Source organism: Neophocaena asiaeorientalis, unplaced genomic scaffold, assembly GCF_003031525.2.
Source record: "Neophocaena asiaeorientalis asiaeorientalis breed wild unplaced genomic scaffold, Neophocaena_asiaeorientalis_V1.1 scaffold77, whole genome shotgun sequence".
NCBI lineage: Eukaryota > Metazoa > Chordata > Mammalia > Artiodactyla > Phocoenidae > Neophocaena > Neophocaena asiaeorientalis.
Window position 1 is genome coordinate 7,040,907 of NW_020174645.1, and position 18,419 is coordinate 7,059,325.

The window sequence follows — 18,419 nt, forward strand, 5'->3', positions numbered from 1 at the left end:
GACTACAAAATTTATGAACCAAATTGCAAAGAGTGAAAGTATTTGAGTCATAGTTAAATGTTTAAGTAATTTAGGTTACTTCATTCTATTGTGGGTCATTTTTCCTCAGCCATCTAAACTCAGAAACAGTAGTGGTATTTAGGAGATAATTTCTGATCTTATGTATAGTTTTCTCTTAAAAAAAAGATTTGAATAACTGGTAGAATTTGCCACAATAAACCAGATTTTTTTCCTTATATATAATCAATTCAAAAAAGACTTTTTCTAAGTAGTGCTGATTTTAACCATCAGTCTTTTTGACGTAATGATATAAACAATGTTAAAGTATCCTGGCTTTATAAGACTCCTTCCTAGGTTTTAAGGTAAAGAAAGCTTGTGTTCATTCGATTCTAAAATGTGGCCAAGTAATAATTTCCTTTAAATGACTTTTACTCGCCTTCTTGGTAACCTAGCATAAAGTATACATTGAAGAATTTGTTCAGAGTGAAATCGGTGATAGCAGGTTTTAAAGAGCTACAGACTTGAGCCAAGAGCTGAATTTGAAGTGTCAGATGTTAAACAAATAGAAGGTAGTTTATAACAGAGTTTATTCTTTTATTACACTGCCTGAACTCAAGAGACAAAGAAAAAAAATTTCAGAGGAAAATATTGCAGAGCATCCCCTTGGCAAGAGTAAGAATTTTCCACTACCACTTGCCCTAAGGGCACTGACATTCCCCATCAGGGAAATATCACTGGATGTGATCATCAGAACAGGCTGCCTACTCCTCATGCACAAAACTCTCTGTCTGGAATTCACAGAAGCCTGCAGACAAAGGAAAATTATGTCTTAGTGGAAAAGTATTCATTGAATCTTTGCTTTCATGGATTTTTTACTTCCTTAGACAACCAGCTTCCTAACAGATTTAATCCTAAATTGACTCCTACAAACAAAAAGCACAGAGTCACACAGTAATATAAAGGAAGTCTTTCATTAATTGAGGTTCCTTAAGTAAGGCTCCTTTTACTTACTACCTTTAGTTTTTCCTGTCTAAAATGAGGACTTGAGTTGGGTTGGTCAAGATGATGTGAGGGAGGGTCTGTCTAGCTAGGAGAATACTAGAATTTGGCAGGTTTTTAAAACCAGTTTGGATTTATGCTATTTAGTACCTTTCTACAAAGAGATCGGTTTATAATGGAAACAAATTAAATGTGAAACTTTAAGGTAGTACATTTCCCAAGTGTTGGGGGATTTAGGGTCTTCTTGGTCTAGAGCTGTGGCATACGTGGCACATGAGAAACAGCACATAGTAAAGGCTATTCTAAACAGGCCCTTCACAGGATCTGTGACACCAGGTACTAAGCCTTTTCTTTTTTCTTATATTAATTTTTTAGTGTGCTTGGAGAATTTCTTTAAAATATGAATTCCTGGACCCCAGACTCTTGAAGAGCAGGTCCTGAGATTCTGTAGTTTATAAAAGGCCCCCAGGTCATCTCTTAATTTTAGAATGGCTGTTACAGGATGGAAGAAAAGTGAAGAAGAGCTTGAGGTCAGTTTTTGTTTTTTTTTTTTTTTGCGGTACGTGGGCCTCTCACTGTTGTGGCCTCTCCCGTTGCAGAGCACAGGCTCCGGACGCACAGGCTCAGCAGCCATGGCTCACGGGCCCAGCCGCTCTGCGGCATGTGGGAGCTTCCCGGACGGGGGCACAAACCCGCATCCCCTCCATCGGCAGGCGCACTCTCATCCACTGTGCCACCAGAGAAGCCCTTGAGATCAGTTTTTAAGGACTTCCCAGTCACTTGTTCCACCAACATTTTAAACTTATTTATTTTTGGCTGTGTTGGGTCTTTGTTGCTGTGCACGGGCTTTCTCTAGTTGTGGTGAGCGGGGGCTACTCTTCGCTGAGGTGCACGGGCTTCTCATTGCGGTGGCTTCTCTTGTTGCGGAGCACGGGCTCTAGCGCACAGGCGTTAGTAGTTGTGGCACGCAGGCTCAGTAGTTGTGGCTCATAGGCTCTAGAGAACAGGCTCAGTAGTGGCAAACAGGCTTAGTTGCTCTGCGGCATGTGGTATCTTCCCGGACCAGGGCTCGAACCCATGTCCCCTGCATTGGCAGGCGGATTCTTAACCACTGCGCCACCAGGGAAGTGCCTCCATTAGCATTTTACATTTGACTCATTCTTGAATATTTAACCAATAATTAAATGTATATGAATACAATTTTTGTGCAGCAAAGAGACAGCCTTCATATATTTAAAACATATAGGGGAAAAAATAGCTGGTTTCTTTGTAGTGCCAGTTTAAATATAATTTTAAATGCTGCATATATAGTATCAATCCCACCTTAAACTAGTAGCTTATATGTTGACTGTGCTACCCAGGAAAGAAATTTAATCTTGGTATTTCTTGCCTCAAAAACACATTTTTCATTCATTTTTAATTCTCTAAGCTTCCACTGAAACACAGCAAAGTAAATGGCAAGATAAAACTTTTGGGTCCTCAATTTGAATATTAGATTTGCTGGCCTTAATTAAATTGTGGCCAGGTATATGAGAGTGTGAGCTAGGGCTAATATATGAAATTGTTTAAAAAGAAGTAAGAGACTCAACTTTCAGTATAAAATGATGCCTTCTGCTTCCCCCCCCCCGCCTTTTTTTTCTTTTTTGGCTGCACCACTTGGCATGCGGGATCTTAGTTCCCCAACCAGGGATCGAACCCTGTGCCCCCTGCAGTGGAAGTGAGGAGTCCTAGCCACTGGGTCGCCAGGAAATTCCCGGCGTTGTGCTTTTAGATTGCTGGTTTATGTTCAGTTGTTAACAGTGCGGACATGCTTATAGATTGTGGCGACCTCTGTACCATGTTAGAAGTTTTCCACTCCTGTAGGGTTATGACATAAATTGCTTCAGACCTTAAAGGAACATTTTCAGGTAATTTTTCCATTTAGGGTCATATGCTTATCATTGAACTTGCAAATTCTTTTCATGTTCAGGGTCATGTGGGATAAAATTAATTATGACAAACAGAACTAATACAGGAAAAGTTGTTTTTTGTTTTTTGTTTTTTTTTTTGCGGTACACAGGCCTCTCACTGCTGTGGCCTCTCCTGTTGCAGAGCACGGGCTCCGGACACGCAGGCTCAGTGACCATGGCTCATGGGCCTAGCCGCTCCACGGCACGTGGGATCTTCCTGGACTGGGGCACGAACCCGTGTCCCCTACATCGGCAGGTGGACTCTCAACCACTGCGCCACCAGGGAAGCCCGGAAAAAATTTTTTTTTTTTTTTAAGTTTATTTCATTTTATTTTTTCGCCATGCTGTTCAGCTTGCAGGATCTTAGTTCCCCAACCAGGGATCGAACCCGTGCCCTTGGCAGTGAATGTGTGTAGTCCTAACAACTGGACTCCCAGGGAATTCCCTAAATTGATTTTAAAGTTTTATCTTAATGGGGTATTTTAGGTGTTGAAGGTCACTAAAGTTTAGGGTATGGTTACTTTATTGTAGTATGAGTAGAATTATATTAAAATGAAAGGTTCTAATTTCTTCAGTCTGAATATTGCTCTTTGTTGCATAAGCATTTCCAGCAGGAATTTCAACTTAACTTAATGTGTCCCTGCAGTCAAATGCAGGGATGATCTTTGCCTCTTGAGATTATATATTGGCAATCTCTTTCTGTGCCACCTTGTGACCACATTTCCTACTTAGGTTATAGGGTTGTTTCATGAACTAGAGCTCAGAAAGCACACCATACTCTCCCTGAATTTAAAAGCTCTGAGATACAGAAAAATTAGAACTAAACTAAAGGTCTAACAAATGAAATAAATATACTTCTTACACAGAATGGCTGTTTTGCCAGTTTATGTATAACCAGTGACAGTTACAGTTCAGTATAGTAGGGTAAGTCTTGAAAATTAAGATTTAACTTAGAAATACCATATGCAGTTGTAGGGGGGGACTATGCTTATTGTTTTGACTTTTAGCTGTCCTTGCATAAGACTTCTAAAACCACTGTAGTACCTTTCAGAAAGCCAGGGAAAGCTGTTGTATACTTATTTTTTACTCTCCAGTTGCTTTGGTACTGATGCGAACTCATCCAGTAATATTTGAACACCTACAGTACACTGGGCATTGTTCTCAAGGTGCAGGTGAAATATTGGCTTTATCTGTTCCTGGGTCTGTGTTGTGGCATTTACTTCAAATACGTCAAGGAAAGGGGCTAAGACATGGTCTGTTTAAGAGCTGTTAAAGGGACTGTTTGGCCCAGAAAAGAAAACTCAGTTGACTTAAAGATCTTCTAGAGGTTTTGCAAGAGGTTTATTCACTTATCTGATAATTCAAACTTCAAAAGGTACCAAAGGGTACAAGGTGAAAAGTCTCCTGCCACTCATGCCCTGCTCCCTAGTGGTACAAGTCTGTTATACCTTCCCAGAGGTATGTTCTCATACCAGTGGAGCTCCACATACATGATGCTTCACACTTGTGTTTTCCCCACTTAATGTACAGTATGTCTTAGAGGAAGTTTTTACTTCAGTATGAATACAGTTGTCTCTTTTTTCTACTGCTGATAAAAAAAAAACTAACCACATACAGCAAGCATATCTGTAGAATAAATTCTTTGTAGTGGAATTTATGGGATAAAAAGATTGTGCTTTGCATTTTTTTTTTTTTATTTTTTTTTGGCCGCGTCATGCGGCTTGCGGGGATCCCAGGTCCCCGACCAGGAATCGAACCCACGCCCTCAGCAGTGAAAGCAAAGCGTGGAGTCCCAACCACTGGACCACCAGGGAACTCCTGTGCTTTGCAATTTTGATATGTATTGCCAGTTTGCCCTCCAGAGATTTTGTAAGTTTTTTTCTTCGTACTCAGCAGTGTATATAGGGTCGTCACAAAGTCTGGACGTGTAGTTGAATTAAGAATACTAAAGGGTTACTAACATTACATGGTATGTTTAGTGACATATTCAGTTTATCCTTGTTAGTGCACTAACACCGAGTTTTCATTAATATCTGCTCATGCACTTGCCTCTAAATGATTTGTGCCTCTGGTTTTGTTTTGGTTTGTCTTTTTTTTTGCTTATCAAAACTAAACTTGCCACATCTTACAGTCACCCTGTATAAGAAGCCGTTTCTATACATCCTTTCAAACTTGGCGCATTTTTCTCAACTCCTTTGTCAATTTGATAGTTTAAAAGTGGTCTCTCTGTGTAGTTTTATCTTGCCTTTCTTTTATGAGTGATATTAATTGAACATCTTTTCATAGAGGCATGTTTCCTGTTCATGGTAATTTGGCTTTCTTAGTGGAATAAATCATGGCTTGTACAATTCAGTCCCCTTCACCATGCTGTGTGTGTGTGTAGGTGTGCAAATAATGTGTACTTAGAGCTGTTTGCCCGAGTATCATTATTCTCTTCTTGTGTACTTCAAATCTTGTATCTATCCAGGAAGAGTTTTTATGACCCTGAGAATAAGTTGATTATATTGCTTATTGTAGCAGATTTTTTTTTTTTCCCCTCCCTGCCATGCCATGTGGCCTGCGGGATCTTAGTTCCCCAGGATCAAACCCGTGCCCCCTGCAGTGGGAGCTCGGAGTCCTAACCACTGGACTGCCAGGGAATTCCCTATAGCAGATTTTTATATATTTGTGCTGTATACAGGCTATTTATTTCCTTTAAAAATTGTGTTTGATTTGGAGACAGATTTTTCTTTATGTAACATGATTGCAAAAGTTGCTTATTTTAGCTGACTTTTTTTCCTCCCCAATTAGTTGGTGACAAAGTTCCTGCTGATATAAGATTAACTTCCATCAGATCTACTACTCTAAGAGTTGACCAGTCAATTCTCACAGGTAAATATTATGTATTGGAACGTTGTTGAATTTCTGAAGGCTCCCTCAGATTCCATGCTAATAATTGAGTTGACTTCTTGCCCCACTGTCTTTTTTTTTTTTTTTTTTGCGCTATGTGGGCCTCACTGCTGTGGCCTCTCCCATTGCGGAGCACAGGCTCAAGACGCGCAGGCTCAGTGGCCATGGCTCACGGGCCTAGCTGCTCCGCAGCATGTGGGATCTTCCCAGACTGGGGCACGAACCCGTGTCCCCTGCGTCGGCAGGCAGACTCTCAACCACTGTGCCACCAGGGAAGCCCACCACTGTCTCTTAATCCTCTCCAGGATATTTATTTCTTAATGCTTTATCAGTTAGGCTTTTTGCCAATACATGAGGTAAAGCTATGATTTAAAAACAATTGGCTTTCATCTCATAAGGCCTATTTATCTTTAAATTTTATTAAAAATTAGTTTTGATTTAAACTTACCTTTTAAAAAATTTTTAAAGGGTTACAAATTCCTTCAGTAGCAGAGGTAATATTCTTAAGGTTGAAGTAGTGTTGTTGTCTCTCTGTTTTGTGGAAAGTGCATTAATTACTTAGTGTTCTTTTTCCAAGCAGGAAAAATACAGACTCCAGGAATGCTAATCTCACATCTGACATACTTTGCAATAATCAGATGTACAATTAACAAAAGTTAGCACCCTCCAAAATGGTGAATGTTTACTACCTAAAGTTTGCACACTTAGATTTGGGATTGTTTGGAACATTTTCCCGTTTTTGTTTGATACAGGCACAGTCTAGGGTGGAGGGTTCATATTAACTGGATGGAAGTAAGGTGGTCAGAAGATTAAACACAATGCTAACCTGAATTAAATAGAGAGTAAACATAAAATTCAAAGATTTATCTGATTATTAGTTTTGAAAAGCAACTCATGTCATAGAAGTAGGGATATGAGTAACCTGGGCTCTGTTTTTTTATTGTTTCTTTATGAATAGCTTATCTACTAAAACTCGCATTAGCAGCAACAACCTGGAAGCTGATTAAGCCATAAAATGGTAGGGAATTGATTGGGTTGAATGTATGAAATTCTCATATTGTGCCTACAAAAATAATTTCCATTTTAAAACTTTCCGTAGAGTTTCTTGAATGTTGTTTTTTTGTTTAAAAGTCATACTCTAGTTTTAGGCTAGATTGAAGAACCAGATTCTTTTGTTAAATTTTGAGAGTGAAATTTCCTACCTGGAATTTGACCTAACAACTAGGGCCATATTTCACCCTCATTATATACAGTTAATCCTTGAATAACATGGGTTTGAATTGTGTGGGTTCACTTATCTGCGGATTTTTTTCAATAGTAAATACTACAGTACTTACTATACTAGTTGGTTGAATCCTCAGATGCAGAACCGCAAATATAGAGGAATTGCGTATACGGAGGGCCAACCATAAGTTCTGTGCAGGTTTATGACTGTGCAGAGGGATGGTGCCCCTAACTCCTGCGGTTTTCAAGAATCAGCTGCATTTCATAAGTGATGTTAAGTTGAAACCAGATTCAGACATTGTGAAAGTTCTAAGAAGTAGTCTCTTACTTCTTAGAGACTTCTACTTACTTCTTAGTAGACTTACTTCTTAGTCTCTTGCTGTTTTTCATTTTGGTTTATTGAAATAGAATGGTCTGATTACTGCGTGCAGATATTTCTAGAACAGTGTTTTCATTTCTCATCTTTGGCATTATTAAACAAAAACAGACTTTCCAGTGGATGATCCTCAGTATTCATATACTGTACCTACAGTTTGTTTATTTTGTTAAAAGTAAATATACTTTCACCTTAAGTATCAGAGTGTATGTGTATATAAATATACAACAAATCTACATTCATAATATTAGAGTATAAAATGATACCTGAAAATGAACTAAATTTGTATAGTTATTCAAGAAAATAAAGGTAATTGACTGGGATTTTACTTCAAAATTAAATTCCTTTATTTTGATTTTTTTTCTTTGAAATTAGTTTCTATTACTGAATTTTACTAGTTTATGTTCTTTTGAATGAATTGGGCCTTTCTTTCTTTTTCCTGAGAGTGGTAGTGGCATGAGTGGATGAGGGTACCAAGGTTCTAGGTGCACACTGCACAGATCTAAACAAACCTTCTGTATCACAATCTGCTTAGGTGAATCTGTCTCTGTCATCAAGCACACTGATCCCGTCCCTGACCCACGGGCCGTCAATCAAGATAAGAAGAACATGCTCTTTTCTGTGAGTACTTTGTTTGGAAAAGACTTAGCCTATAAAGGGATGTTTTCAAAATGATGTGGATGATAACTGTGTGTAGTTTACAACCTGTGTTTAGAGAAAAGCAAATGTGGCAAACCATTAATAATTGGTGAGTCTGGGTGAAAATGGAATGGATGTTCATTGTACTACTTCAATTTTTCTGTTAAATTTTTTTGAAATAGAAAGTTGAGAAATTTATACTTTTCGTTTGTTTAGAACTTAAAGTGGTATTTCAAGTAGTGGGCTTTTGTGGGTTAGCATGGGAATCTAACCACCCCATAGTAAGTAAAAAAAGTAGAGCTACAATGAAAATAATGAAGCCCTGTTCTTCCAACATTTAGGAATTAAAATGGGGTGGGGGGAACCTTACACTTGATTGTATTGATCTTTGAATACTAGTGCTTAAGTGGAGGTCCTCAAGGACAGCCCATGGTCCTGGTTGCCCTTCTTATTATGGGTGATAAAAGTAGGAGGGGTTGAGTTGTCGGAGCCAGAGGTGGAGAATGCTTAGGGTTGAGAGCTGTATGAAGTATGAAAAGTCAGGAACACAGAGGGGTTAAGTGCTGTCCCAGGCCAAAGCTAGTCTGCAAGCCAGGCTCAGTATTGTGAATAGAGATTCAAGGTGGCCGGTGTGGAGGGCTCTGGGGCAAGTAGGTACCATTCTGATTTCATGGAGAATCAAATCAGAGAGAGATGGACCACACTGCCTGCATGAGATATTGCTCATCATCAAAGTTAGATGGCTGGTTGCCACTGGAAGGCCCAGTAGAATGTGGTGAGAGAATCTTGGTGCCCTCTTGAAAATCCACACAAGTCTGAGTTTACTAGTCAGTATTTAAATTGGGTGTGGTGTTAGTCTTGTAACCATTTCTCTACTTCTGTCCTAGGGTACAAACATTGCTGCCGGCAAAGCCATGGGAGTGGTGGTGGCAACTGGAGTGAACACTGAAATTGGCAAGATCCGGGATGAAATGGTGGCCACGGAACAAGAGAGAACACCCCTCCAGCAGAAACTAGATGAGTTTGGGGAACAGCTGTCCAAAGTCATCTCCCTTATATGCATTGCAGTCTGGATCATAAACATTGGACACTTCAATGACCCAGTTCATGGAGGCTCCTGGATCAGAGGTGCTATTTACTACTTTAAAATTGCTGTTGCCCTGGCTGTAGCAGCCATTCCTGAAGGTCTGCCTGCTGTCATCACCACCTGTCTGGCTCTTGGAACTCGCAGAATGGCAAAGAAAAATGCCATTGTTCGAAGTCTCCCTTCCGTGGAAACCCTTGGTTGTACTTCTGTTATCTGCTCAGACAAGACTGGTACACTGACAACGAACCAGATGTCAGTCTGCAGGGTAAGTGGGAGTAGTTTCAGAATCTTTGCAGGTTATGGTTGTTGATTCATCCTAAGAATATGCCTTCGTGCCATCAAAACCTTCGATTTATTATTTTTTTAATTACTATGTTTTTTTATCAATGTATAGTTGTTTCACGATATTGTTAGTTTCTACTGTACAGCGAAGTGAAGTAGAGCTCCCTGTGTGATTTATTTTTTTATTTTATTTTTATTGAAGTACTGTTGGTTTACGGTGTTGTGTTAGTTTTGGGTATACAGCAAAGTGATTCAGTTATATATATAATTTTTAGATTCTTTCCCCTTAGAGGTTATTAGAAAATATTGAGTATAGTTCCCTGTGCTATACAGTAAGTCCTTGTTGGTTATCTGTTTTATATATAGTAGCAGGTATATGTTAATCCCAAACTCCTAATTTATCCCTCCTCCCCCTCCCCCTCCGGTAACCATAAGTTTGTTTTCTATGTCTCTGGGTCTATTTCTGTTTTGTAAATAAGTTCATTTGTGTCTTTTTTTTTTTTTTTAAGATTCCACATACAAGCGATATTATATTTGTCTTTCTCTGACTTCACTTAGTATGATAATCTCTAGGTCCATCCATGTTGCTGCAAGTGACATTATTTTTTCCTTTTTTTAAAAATTTTTATTGGAGTATAGTCGATTTACAATGTGTTAGTTTCAGGTGTATAGCAAAGTGAATCAGTTACGCATATACATATACCTGCTTTTTTTTTTAGATTCTTTTCCCATATAGGCCATTACAGAGTACTGAATAGAGTTCCCTGTGTTATACAGCAGGTTCTTATTAGTGATCTATTTTATATATAGAAGTGTGTGTATGTCAATCCCAGTCTTCCATGTTATCCCCCCCACTGCTTGTCCCCTGGTAACCATAAGTTTGTTTTCTACATCCATAACTCTACTTCTGTTTTGTAAATAAGTTCATTTATACCCTTTTTATTAGATTCCACATATAACAAGTGGCATTATTTTTATTCTTTTTTATGGCTGAGTAACATTCCATTGTATATCTATATACCACATTTCCTTATCCATTCATCTATCGATGGACAGATACTTAGGTTTCTTCCCATGTCTTCCTCCCTCCCTCCCTGCCTCCCTACCCTTCTTCCTTTCTTTGCTGTGCTGGGCCTCAGCTGCAGCATGTAAGATCTTTTTTTTAGTTGCAGCATGCAGACTTCTTTGTATGTGGGCTCTTAGTTGCGGCATGCGAACTCTTAGTTGTGGCATGCGTGCTGGATCCAGCTCCCCAACCAGGGATTGAACCTGGGCCCCCTGCATTGGGAGCGTGGAGTCCTACCCACTGGACCACCAGGGAAGTCCGTCTAGTTTTTTTTTTTTTTTTTCTTTTTTTTTTTTTTGGCTGCGTTGGGTCTTCGTTGCTGCGCATGGGCTTTCTCTAGTTGCGGTGAGCAGGGACTACTCTTTGTTGCAGTGCGCAGGCTTCTTATTGCGGTGGTTTCTCTTGTTGCGGAGCACGGGTTCTAGGTGTACAGGCTTCAGTAGTTGCAGCATGCAGGCTCAGTACTTGTGGCCCGCAGGCTCTAGAGAGCAGGCTCAGTAGCTGTGGCACACGGACTTAGTTGCTCCACGGCATGTGGGATCTTCCCAGACCAGGGCTCGAACCCGTGTCCCCTGCATTGGCAGGTAGATTCTTAACCACTGTGCCACCAGGGAAGTCCCCCTCTGTGTCTTGACTATTGTAAATAGTGCTGCTATGAACACTGGGTGCATATATCTTTTCATCTGGATATATGCCCAGGAGTGGGATTGCTGGATCTTAAAACCTTTGATTTATAATTTGATACCTTTTTATGTGCTTTAAGCAAATTGGGTTGTATGTGTAGCTTGAGCCCAAGGGTAATTTCTTATACTCCAGAGGAATTAATCATTTAATTCCCAAAATTATTTCATGAAATAAAGGTTACTTACATGGCTGATATTTTGTACTGGGGAAATAACTGTAAGCAGTCTGTAAATGTGTTAGGTGACTGTGCTTACTTTATTTCCCTGTTCTTCTCTCTCTAAGTGTATGTACGTTAACACGAGCTTCAAAGGAAGAGTTCTATAAACCAGCTAGTTACCTGCCTACATAAAATTCTAATTGGTACTTCCTTAACACATTGAGTGAGACATGTTTTCTTCTTGAAAAGTAAATAATTGCCTTTAACTTGCTTCATTCTCTGTGTTCATCCTTCCTTTCTTAGGTTGTTTTGACCATCACTTGGGGATAAAATTAAAAACTTTAAACCTTCCCTTAGCAAAATAAGAACTAAAGAAATAATGTAATGGTACAGCTGAATGAAGTTCTTCCATGTAATTCAATTTCCCTAGGTTTTGTTTAAACAACTTTGAGGTGGGGGTATGAGAGAAACAGATGAGGGAAATTGAGATACAAACTTCCAGTTACAGAATAAGTGTGTCATGGGTATGAAATGTAGAGTGCAGGGAACACAGTCAATAATAATGTAATATCTTTGTATGGTGACAGATGAGAACTAGACTTATCATGATGATCATTTTGAAATGTGTAGAAGTATTGCATCACTATCCCATGCACCGGGAAGTTTTAGGTCAATTACACTTCAAAAACAAACATAGGAAAAGAGATCAAATTTGTGATTATCAGAGGCGGAGGTGTGGGTGGGAGGGGGAGGAATTGGATGAAGGTGATCAAAAGGTACAAAGTTATAGGATAAATAAGTCTTAGGGAATGTAATGGTACAACATGATAAATATAATTAGCTGTACGTTATATATGAAAGTTGTCAAGAGAGTAAATCTTAAGAGTTCTCATCACAAGGAGAAAACTTTTTTATTTTGTATATATTAGATGATGTTCATTAAACTTATTGTGATAATCATTTCATGATGATCATAAGTCAGATCATTGTGCTGTATACCTTAAGCTTATACAGTGCTGTATGTCACTTATATCTCAGTAAAACTGGAAGGATAAATTAAATATAAAATTGACACACGCACACAAAAAAACTACTACTACTATGTACAAGTCAAAGTAATTTTCCAAAAGGTACACAGCTCATACAAATATTGAGTGGACACATGTCAAAGATTCTGTTTGGCTCATTAATTCAATGAGGGAGAATCAGTAAGATAGTAAAACTGGTTACAGGATCATGTGAGGAAGTGTGCTCAGTATTAGAATAGAATTGATGTGTGTTAGATTACAAAAACTGGTTAATATCCTATAGGGCAGTAAAACTAAGGTTATCTTTTATACAGGAGAAAAAGCCACAACTTCATAAAACATGAGCCCTTAATAATAGCACAGTGAAAGAATGTTAAATTTTTCCAAAACACTAAATCTTTGAGTGTGCTTGTTAAGTAATGCTTCTGAATGACATTGAAAGGACATGCCATCCTCCCCTTGGCCTTATCTCCAGGTTTTAGTTCATTTTTTTTAGCACTGGAAATTGTTCTTGTTTTAATACAGTGAACCCTCTGAATCTTTTTCTTGCCAAATTTATAGTCATGGTATTTTTTTGATACACCCACCCTCAACTTTTTGTGTTGTCCAAAACCCAGATTTAGAGTGAATGGACAGGTGTTTAAAACACACTGGGGTGTTCTCTCAAGTGGTAACCTTCTAGCTTGTCTTGAGTTTCTTGAGTAGATGCAGGGTGTAACTGAGCTACCTAAGTTCTCTTTCCTTGGAACCAAAAAAGGTTGGACGAATCTGCTAAAAGCTAGTTGTCCGCTAAAAGCTAGTTGTCCGCTAAAAGCTGATTGATTGGGGGAGAGAAAGGGAATTTCATTTTATCTGTTTGGTTTCCCCCAGGAAATTGTTTAAACTTAGACTGTAAGCTTTAATTCCTCAGAATAGTCCTTATATCCATGAAGGTAAAGCAGTGTGTGAAATTGTAATCTTTAAAAAATGGTAAGATTGTGGCAGCTTCAGACTTCAAACTAAGACTAAAACACAATCCGTGATAAAAATGTTTTTGTTCTTACATTTTCCCTTAAATGATTTGATTTAAAATGTTCTATTAAAGAAATAGCTTCTTGGCTCTTTGTTCTGTTCTACATTTGGCGACAGAAAGCTGATGCTAATCAGTATTCTACAGGAGGTTTCTTGCAGTGGATTGCATAACTGCCCTTGACTTCGGGATACTTTCATCATGCAGTTTCTAAATGGTTTACTGGCTTGCAGTCTAAAATGCCCGTGTGCATTCAGATTTAGTTGGTGTGTGTTAGAATTCTGAATGTTGTAGAATATTTTGAACTCTGGTATAGACCCAAAGAGTTTCACTTTTATAAACTGTGTCATTAAAGAAATGGCATGGTGTATAGTAATAATAATGCCAACTTGCTTTGGTAAGGCTTAGTGCAGTTGATTTTCACATGTGACTTTATTTGAATCATATGGTAATCCTGCTTAAGAGGTTAGAAAACTTAGGCTCTGAGAAGTTGTGACATGTCCGAGGGTCGCACAACTTTTAATAGAAAAGTAAACTTGAATTTTCTGATGGGAAACATTGGTAAACCTGGTTCTTTCTCTTCCACTTAATAATTGTGTAACTGTGAGCACATCATTTAACCTCTCTAGTCCTTTGTTTCCTCTTCTGTAAATGTCAGACGTCTTTGGAAAGAGCTTTGTGCCAAGCTTCCTTTTTTAGATGTTGTAACTGTTAGAAGTTGTAGGGATTGGTGATCTTGCTGCATGTGACCTTGGACATGAATCTCTTCCTCATTTGACACACCAGTTATATGTGTTTGAACTAACACCTTTTATCAGGAGTCATCACAGTTTTACTTGTATATTTTAATTTTTAAAAAAATCGTTTTGTCTTACTCATAGCTTTAGTTCAGTTCCAAGGTTGATTTAGTTCTGAGTGTACTTTTGAAATGAAGCTTTTGGAATTTAAAAGTATGTGCTATAATTGACGTATATACACTATCAAATGTAAAATGGATGGGTAGTGGGAAGCTGCTGCATAGCACAAGGAGATCAACTCCTTGCTTTGTGACGACCTAGAGGGATGGGATAAGGGAGGGTGGGAGGGAGGGGATATGGGGATATATGTATGCATATAGCCAATTCACTTTGTTGTACAGAAACTAACACAACATTGTAAAGCATTTATACTCCAATAAAGATGTGGGGGAAAAAAGTATGTGCTATAATAAGCAAATCTTATGAGGCAAAATAAGTTATTTTAAAATAAAAATGAGCAGAGTCAGAATGCTCTGAAAAGATGTTTTTAAAGCATTGCATGGCCCTTTTTTACTTTAGTTTAACATTTTAAAAATTCCTTATTGTAGAATGGTTTGATCATTCCAAACTGGACTTCTGAATTATAATTGGAAAACAAACCAAGAAAAAAAAGCCATCTTTAAGAAACTAGCTTATGTCACTTTATTATTCTGTAAAATTAAGAATTCTTTCCTAAGCCTGCTTCCATCTGTATTGTCTTGGTAGCGTCAGCTCATTCAGCTCTGAGGGCTCCTTACTGTGTGCACGTAGTTGTGCAGCTTCATAGAAAATGAGCTGTTGCCACAATAAAAATAAGTAGGAAGAAGTAGAGAAGCAGTTTGTCTTATTTTACTTGGGGAGTTTTTATGCAACTCTGAAACGTGAGTTTATTCTTCCTAGGCTTTTACTGTTAGCTCTAAGGCAGGAATACCTGTGTCACTTCCTCAGCCAGCCATTTGAAATTTGGAATTCTGAGCATTCTAAAGAGTACTGCTGAGTCTTGGAATTGACTGACCCAGAGTCCTCATAACTCAGATATCACGTGGGTTCTCTTCTGTGTCTGGTGCTGTTGCTGCTTGTTATTTATTTAGCTCCTCAGTGATGCTGTTTCTCAGACTGTTAGGTGGATGGGGGAGGCAGTCTTAATAGTGTCCAGCTGGAATAAGGGACAATATTCCTCATGCTGAGCTTCAATTAATCACTTTCATTAACATTTATACTTAAGTGAGAAAGGCCTTTTGTCTTAGCAAATGTTATATGTTTTTTCTAGCATATTTTTTATACCTTTTCAACACTTAGGCTTTTTTTTTTCTGTAGATGTTCATTTTGGACAAAGTTGACAGTGATACTTGTTCCCTTAATGAGTTTACCATAACTGGATCAACATATGCACCTATCGGAGAAATGTGAGTAATCCCTCCTTGTCTTTTAAAGGCTCCACTCTGGTAGTTTGGTGCTTGTATAGACTTGCAGTGTCTCTAAAATGTTCAGACAGTTTTCCTAATGTGGCTCATGTTTATCAGAGTAGTTCATTTTCTTTAAAAACAAAATTGATAATACATACTTTGGAAATTGAAATTGACATTACAGGTTGTATAAGCCAGTGACCCTTTTTCATCTTTTGAATCCTAAATTTTCAAGTGGGGTTTCTGGTTTGGTTTGGTTTGGTTTGGTTTTGGTTTTGGTTTTGGTTTGGTTTTTTGGTCACCCTGCACGGCTTGTGGGATCTTAGTTCCCTGACCAGGAATTGGACCCAGGGCCCTGGCAGTGAGAGCACCGAGTCCTAACCACTGGACCACCAGGGAATTCCTGTTTGTTTTTCATTGATACCAGTGGTGGAGGAATTTCATTAACTAAGAATTCCTGGTCTTTACTGATTGACTGCTGATACCAGAGACATATTCTGTCTCCAGCATCAGATTTCTTTTGAATGCTTGCCAGTCCGTTGTCCACAAAATTCTATTTATTAGTAAATAATTAAATAAAAATCAATAGAGATGACCACAGTGTGTTCTAAGAGTTACTTTTTCTTTTGACAGACATAAAGATGACAAACCAGTGAATTGTCATCAGTATGATGGTCTTGTGGAATTGGCAACAATTTGTGCTCTCTGTAATGACTCTGCTTTGGATTACAATGAGGTAAGCCTCCTCACAAATGAGGAACTAGACCTGGCTGTTCCTAGTTCAAGGGTGCGGTGGGTGGAATGAAAATCCAGCCTTCCTTCCTCCCTTTTTGAAAGTATGGGTTCCTGGTTTTATTTTCCCTTTCCATTAAGAGCCTATCTCTATCAGAGCCAGCATGACCTATCCAAAGGAAGCTGGAAGCCTTTCATATATTCTCTGTGACTGAGCATTACAGTTACTTAACTAGGAGTTAAGTAGTTACTTAACTAGCATACATGATGTTCTCTTCTGTGTATAGCTTAGTTACTATAAATGATTAAAAGCAGGATACTTTTTCCTGAAAGTATAGGGTATTGATCTTGCTTTTTAAGATGGGTAACATTATGTCCTAGAGGACAGGCTAAGGCTTAGAAGGTTGTTTTGATGATGATGATGATGATATAATATAAAATTTAACCAACAGAAAACCTTTTTTTCCTCCTTTTTTAATTTTAAACAGTGAGATAAATTCTTTGGTTTCTAAAGGCAAGCCAGTCCCCAACGGAAACAGAATATAAACTCTGTAGAATGATAAATAATGACAAGGAATTACAGATACTGTTTGAAAGCTCCCTATGTTTGAATTAATACTGTGAATATTGGCTTCTTATGGTTAAGGGAGATGAAAGACCTAATTATTAGAAAAAGATAAAATGCACACCTATGCTTTGAGTTTATTTTTAATTATCTGGATCATATGCTCCAGAATAGGATAAAAATGACCCAAAGAATAATGGTACAATGGGCAAGAGATTATCCACCTATGGAAAAAGTCTTTATTAAAGAAAATGTACTACTTTTCCCTTTCTGTAATTTGTATGCTTTTAACTACTACAGGCGAAGGGTGTGTATGAAAAAGTCGGAGAAGCTACAGAGACTGCTCTCACTTGCCTGGTAGAGAAGATGAATGTATTTGATACTGAATTGAAGGGTCTTTCTAAAATAGAACGAGCAAATGCCTGCAATTCGGTCAGTATTTGAACTTAGTGTTTTATTCATGCTGCCCATCACTCAGACCGTATATTCTTAGTCTGCTCACTCTCTTACTCTCTTAGATAACTTAGTGTATACCTTATTTCCTCAAACTTATAATATCTCCTTCCCCAAACTCACTATAAGGTAAAATGGTCTGGCCATTTGACCACGAAAATAAAAGTAATCAATGGATAATTTCCACATGCAGCCTCTGTGCCCATAAGGTCTGCCGTCTCCCCCGGTGCTGTGAAATGGACTCTTCTTGCTCCCAGCAAAACCCAGCTGCTCCTTGTCTAGTGAGCCCCAACATCTTTCCTGCTTATCAATCTCCCATCTCTACTGGATCTTCATTAGAGAAATAATAGTATGTTTTTTATCTAAAAACTTTCTTTTGCCTTAAGCACCCTGCTTCTTTTCCTTCACAGTGAAATTTCTCAAAAGAGCTATTTTTATGTATTGTTTCATTCTTCCCATTTTCTTGAATCCACTCCAGTCAAGCTTTTGCCTCCTCCTAGTCTATCAAAACCTCTTGTCCAAGTTGCCCATGACCTTGTGCTAAATGGTCCAATTGTTTATGCATGTGTACTACTAACACATTTAAAGTACACGAAGCAAGGACTTCCCTGGTGGCGCAGTGGTTAAGAATCCTCCTGCCAGTGCAGGGGACATGGGTTTGAGCCCTGGCCCAGGAAGATCCCACATGCTGTGGAGCAGCTAAGCCCATGCACCACAACTACTGAAGCCCACGTGCCTAAAGCCCTTGCTCCGCAACTAGAGAAGCCACCACAGTGAGAAACCCATGCACCACAATGAAGAGCTCGCCACAACTAGAGAAAGCCCACGCACAGCAACAAAGACCCAACACAGTCAAAGATAAATAAAAAATTTTTAAAGTAAACGAAGCGGGCTTCCCTTGTGGCGCAGTGGTTGGGAGTCTGCCTGCCGATGCAGGGGACACGGGTTTGTGCCCCGGTTCAGGAAGATCCTACGTGCCGTGGAGCAGCTGGGCCCGTGGACTGTGGCCGCTGAGCCTGTGCTCCGCAACGGGAGAGGCCACAGCAGTGAGAGGCCCGCGTACCGCAAAAAAAAAAAAAAAAAAAAAAAAAACGAAAA

General features: G+C 38.8%; 1 protein-coding gene across 1 annotated transcript in view; it reads left to right on the forward strand.

The window, feature by feature from the left end:
• ATP2A2 (ATPase sarcoplasmic/endoplasmic reticulum Ca2+ transporting 2) overlaps positions 1-18,419 on the forward strand; it is a 56,570-nt gene that overhangs the window by 26,466 nt on the left and 11,685 nt on the right. The window contains exons 6-11 of the mRNA XM_024758493.1: positions 5,739-5,819; positions 7,973-8,058; positions 8,964-9,428; positions 15,483-15,571; positions 16,205-16,307; positions 17,169-17,300. Of these exons, the coding sequence (XP_024614261.1) occupies positions 5,739-5,819; positions 7,973-8,058; positions 8,964-9,428; positions 15,483-15,571; positions 16,205-16,307; positions 17,169-17,300 (956 nt within the window). The remainder of the gene's footprint in view (positions 1-5,738; positions 5,820-7,972; positions 8,059-8,963; positions 9,429-15,482; positions 15,572-16,204; positions 16,308-17,168; positions 17,301-18,419) is intronic.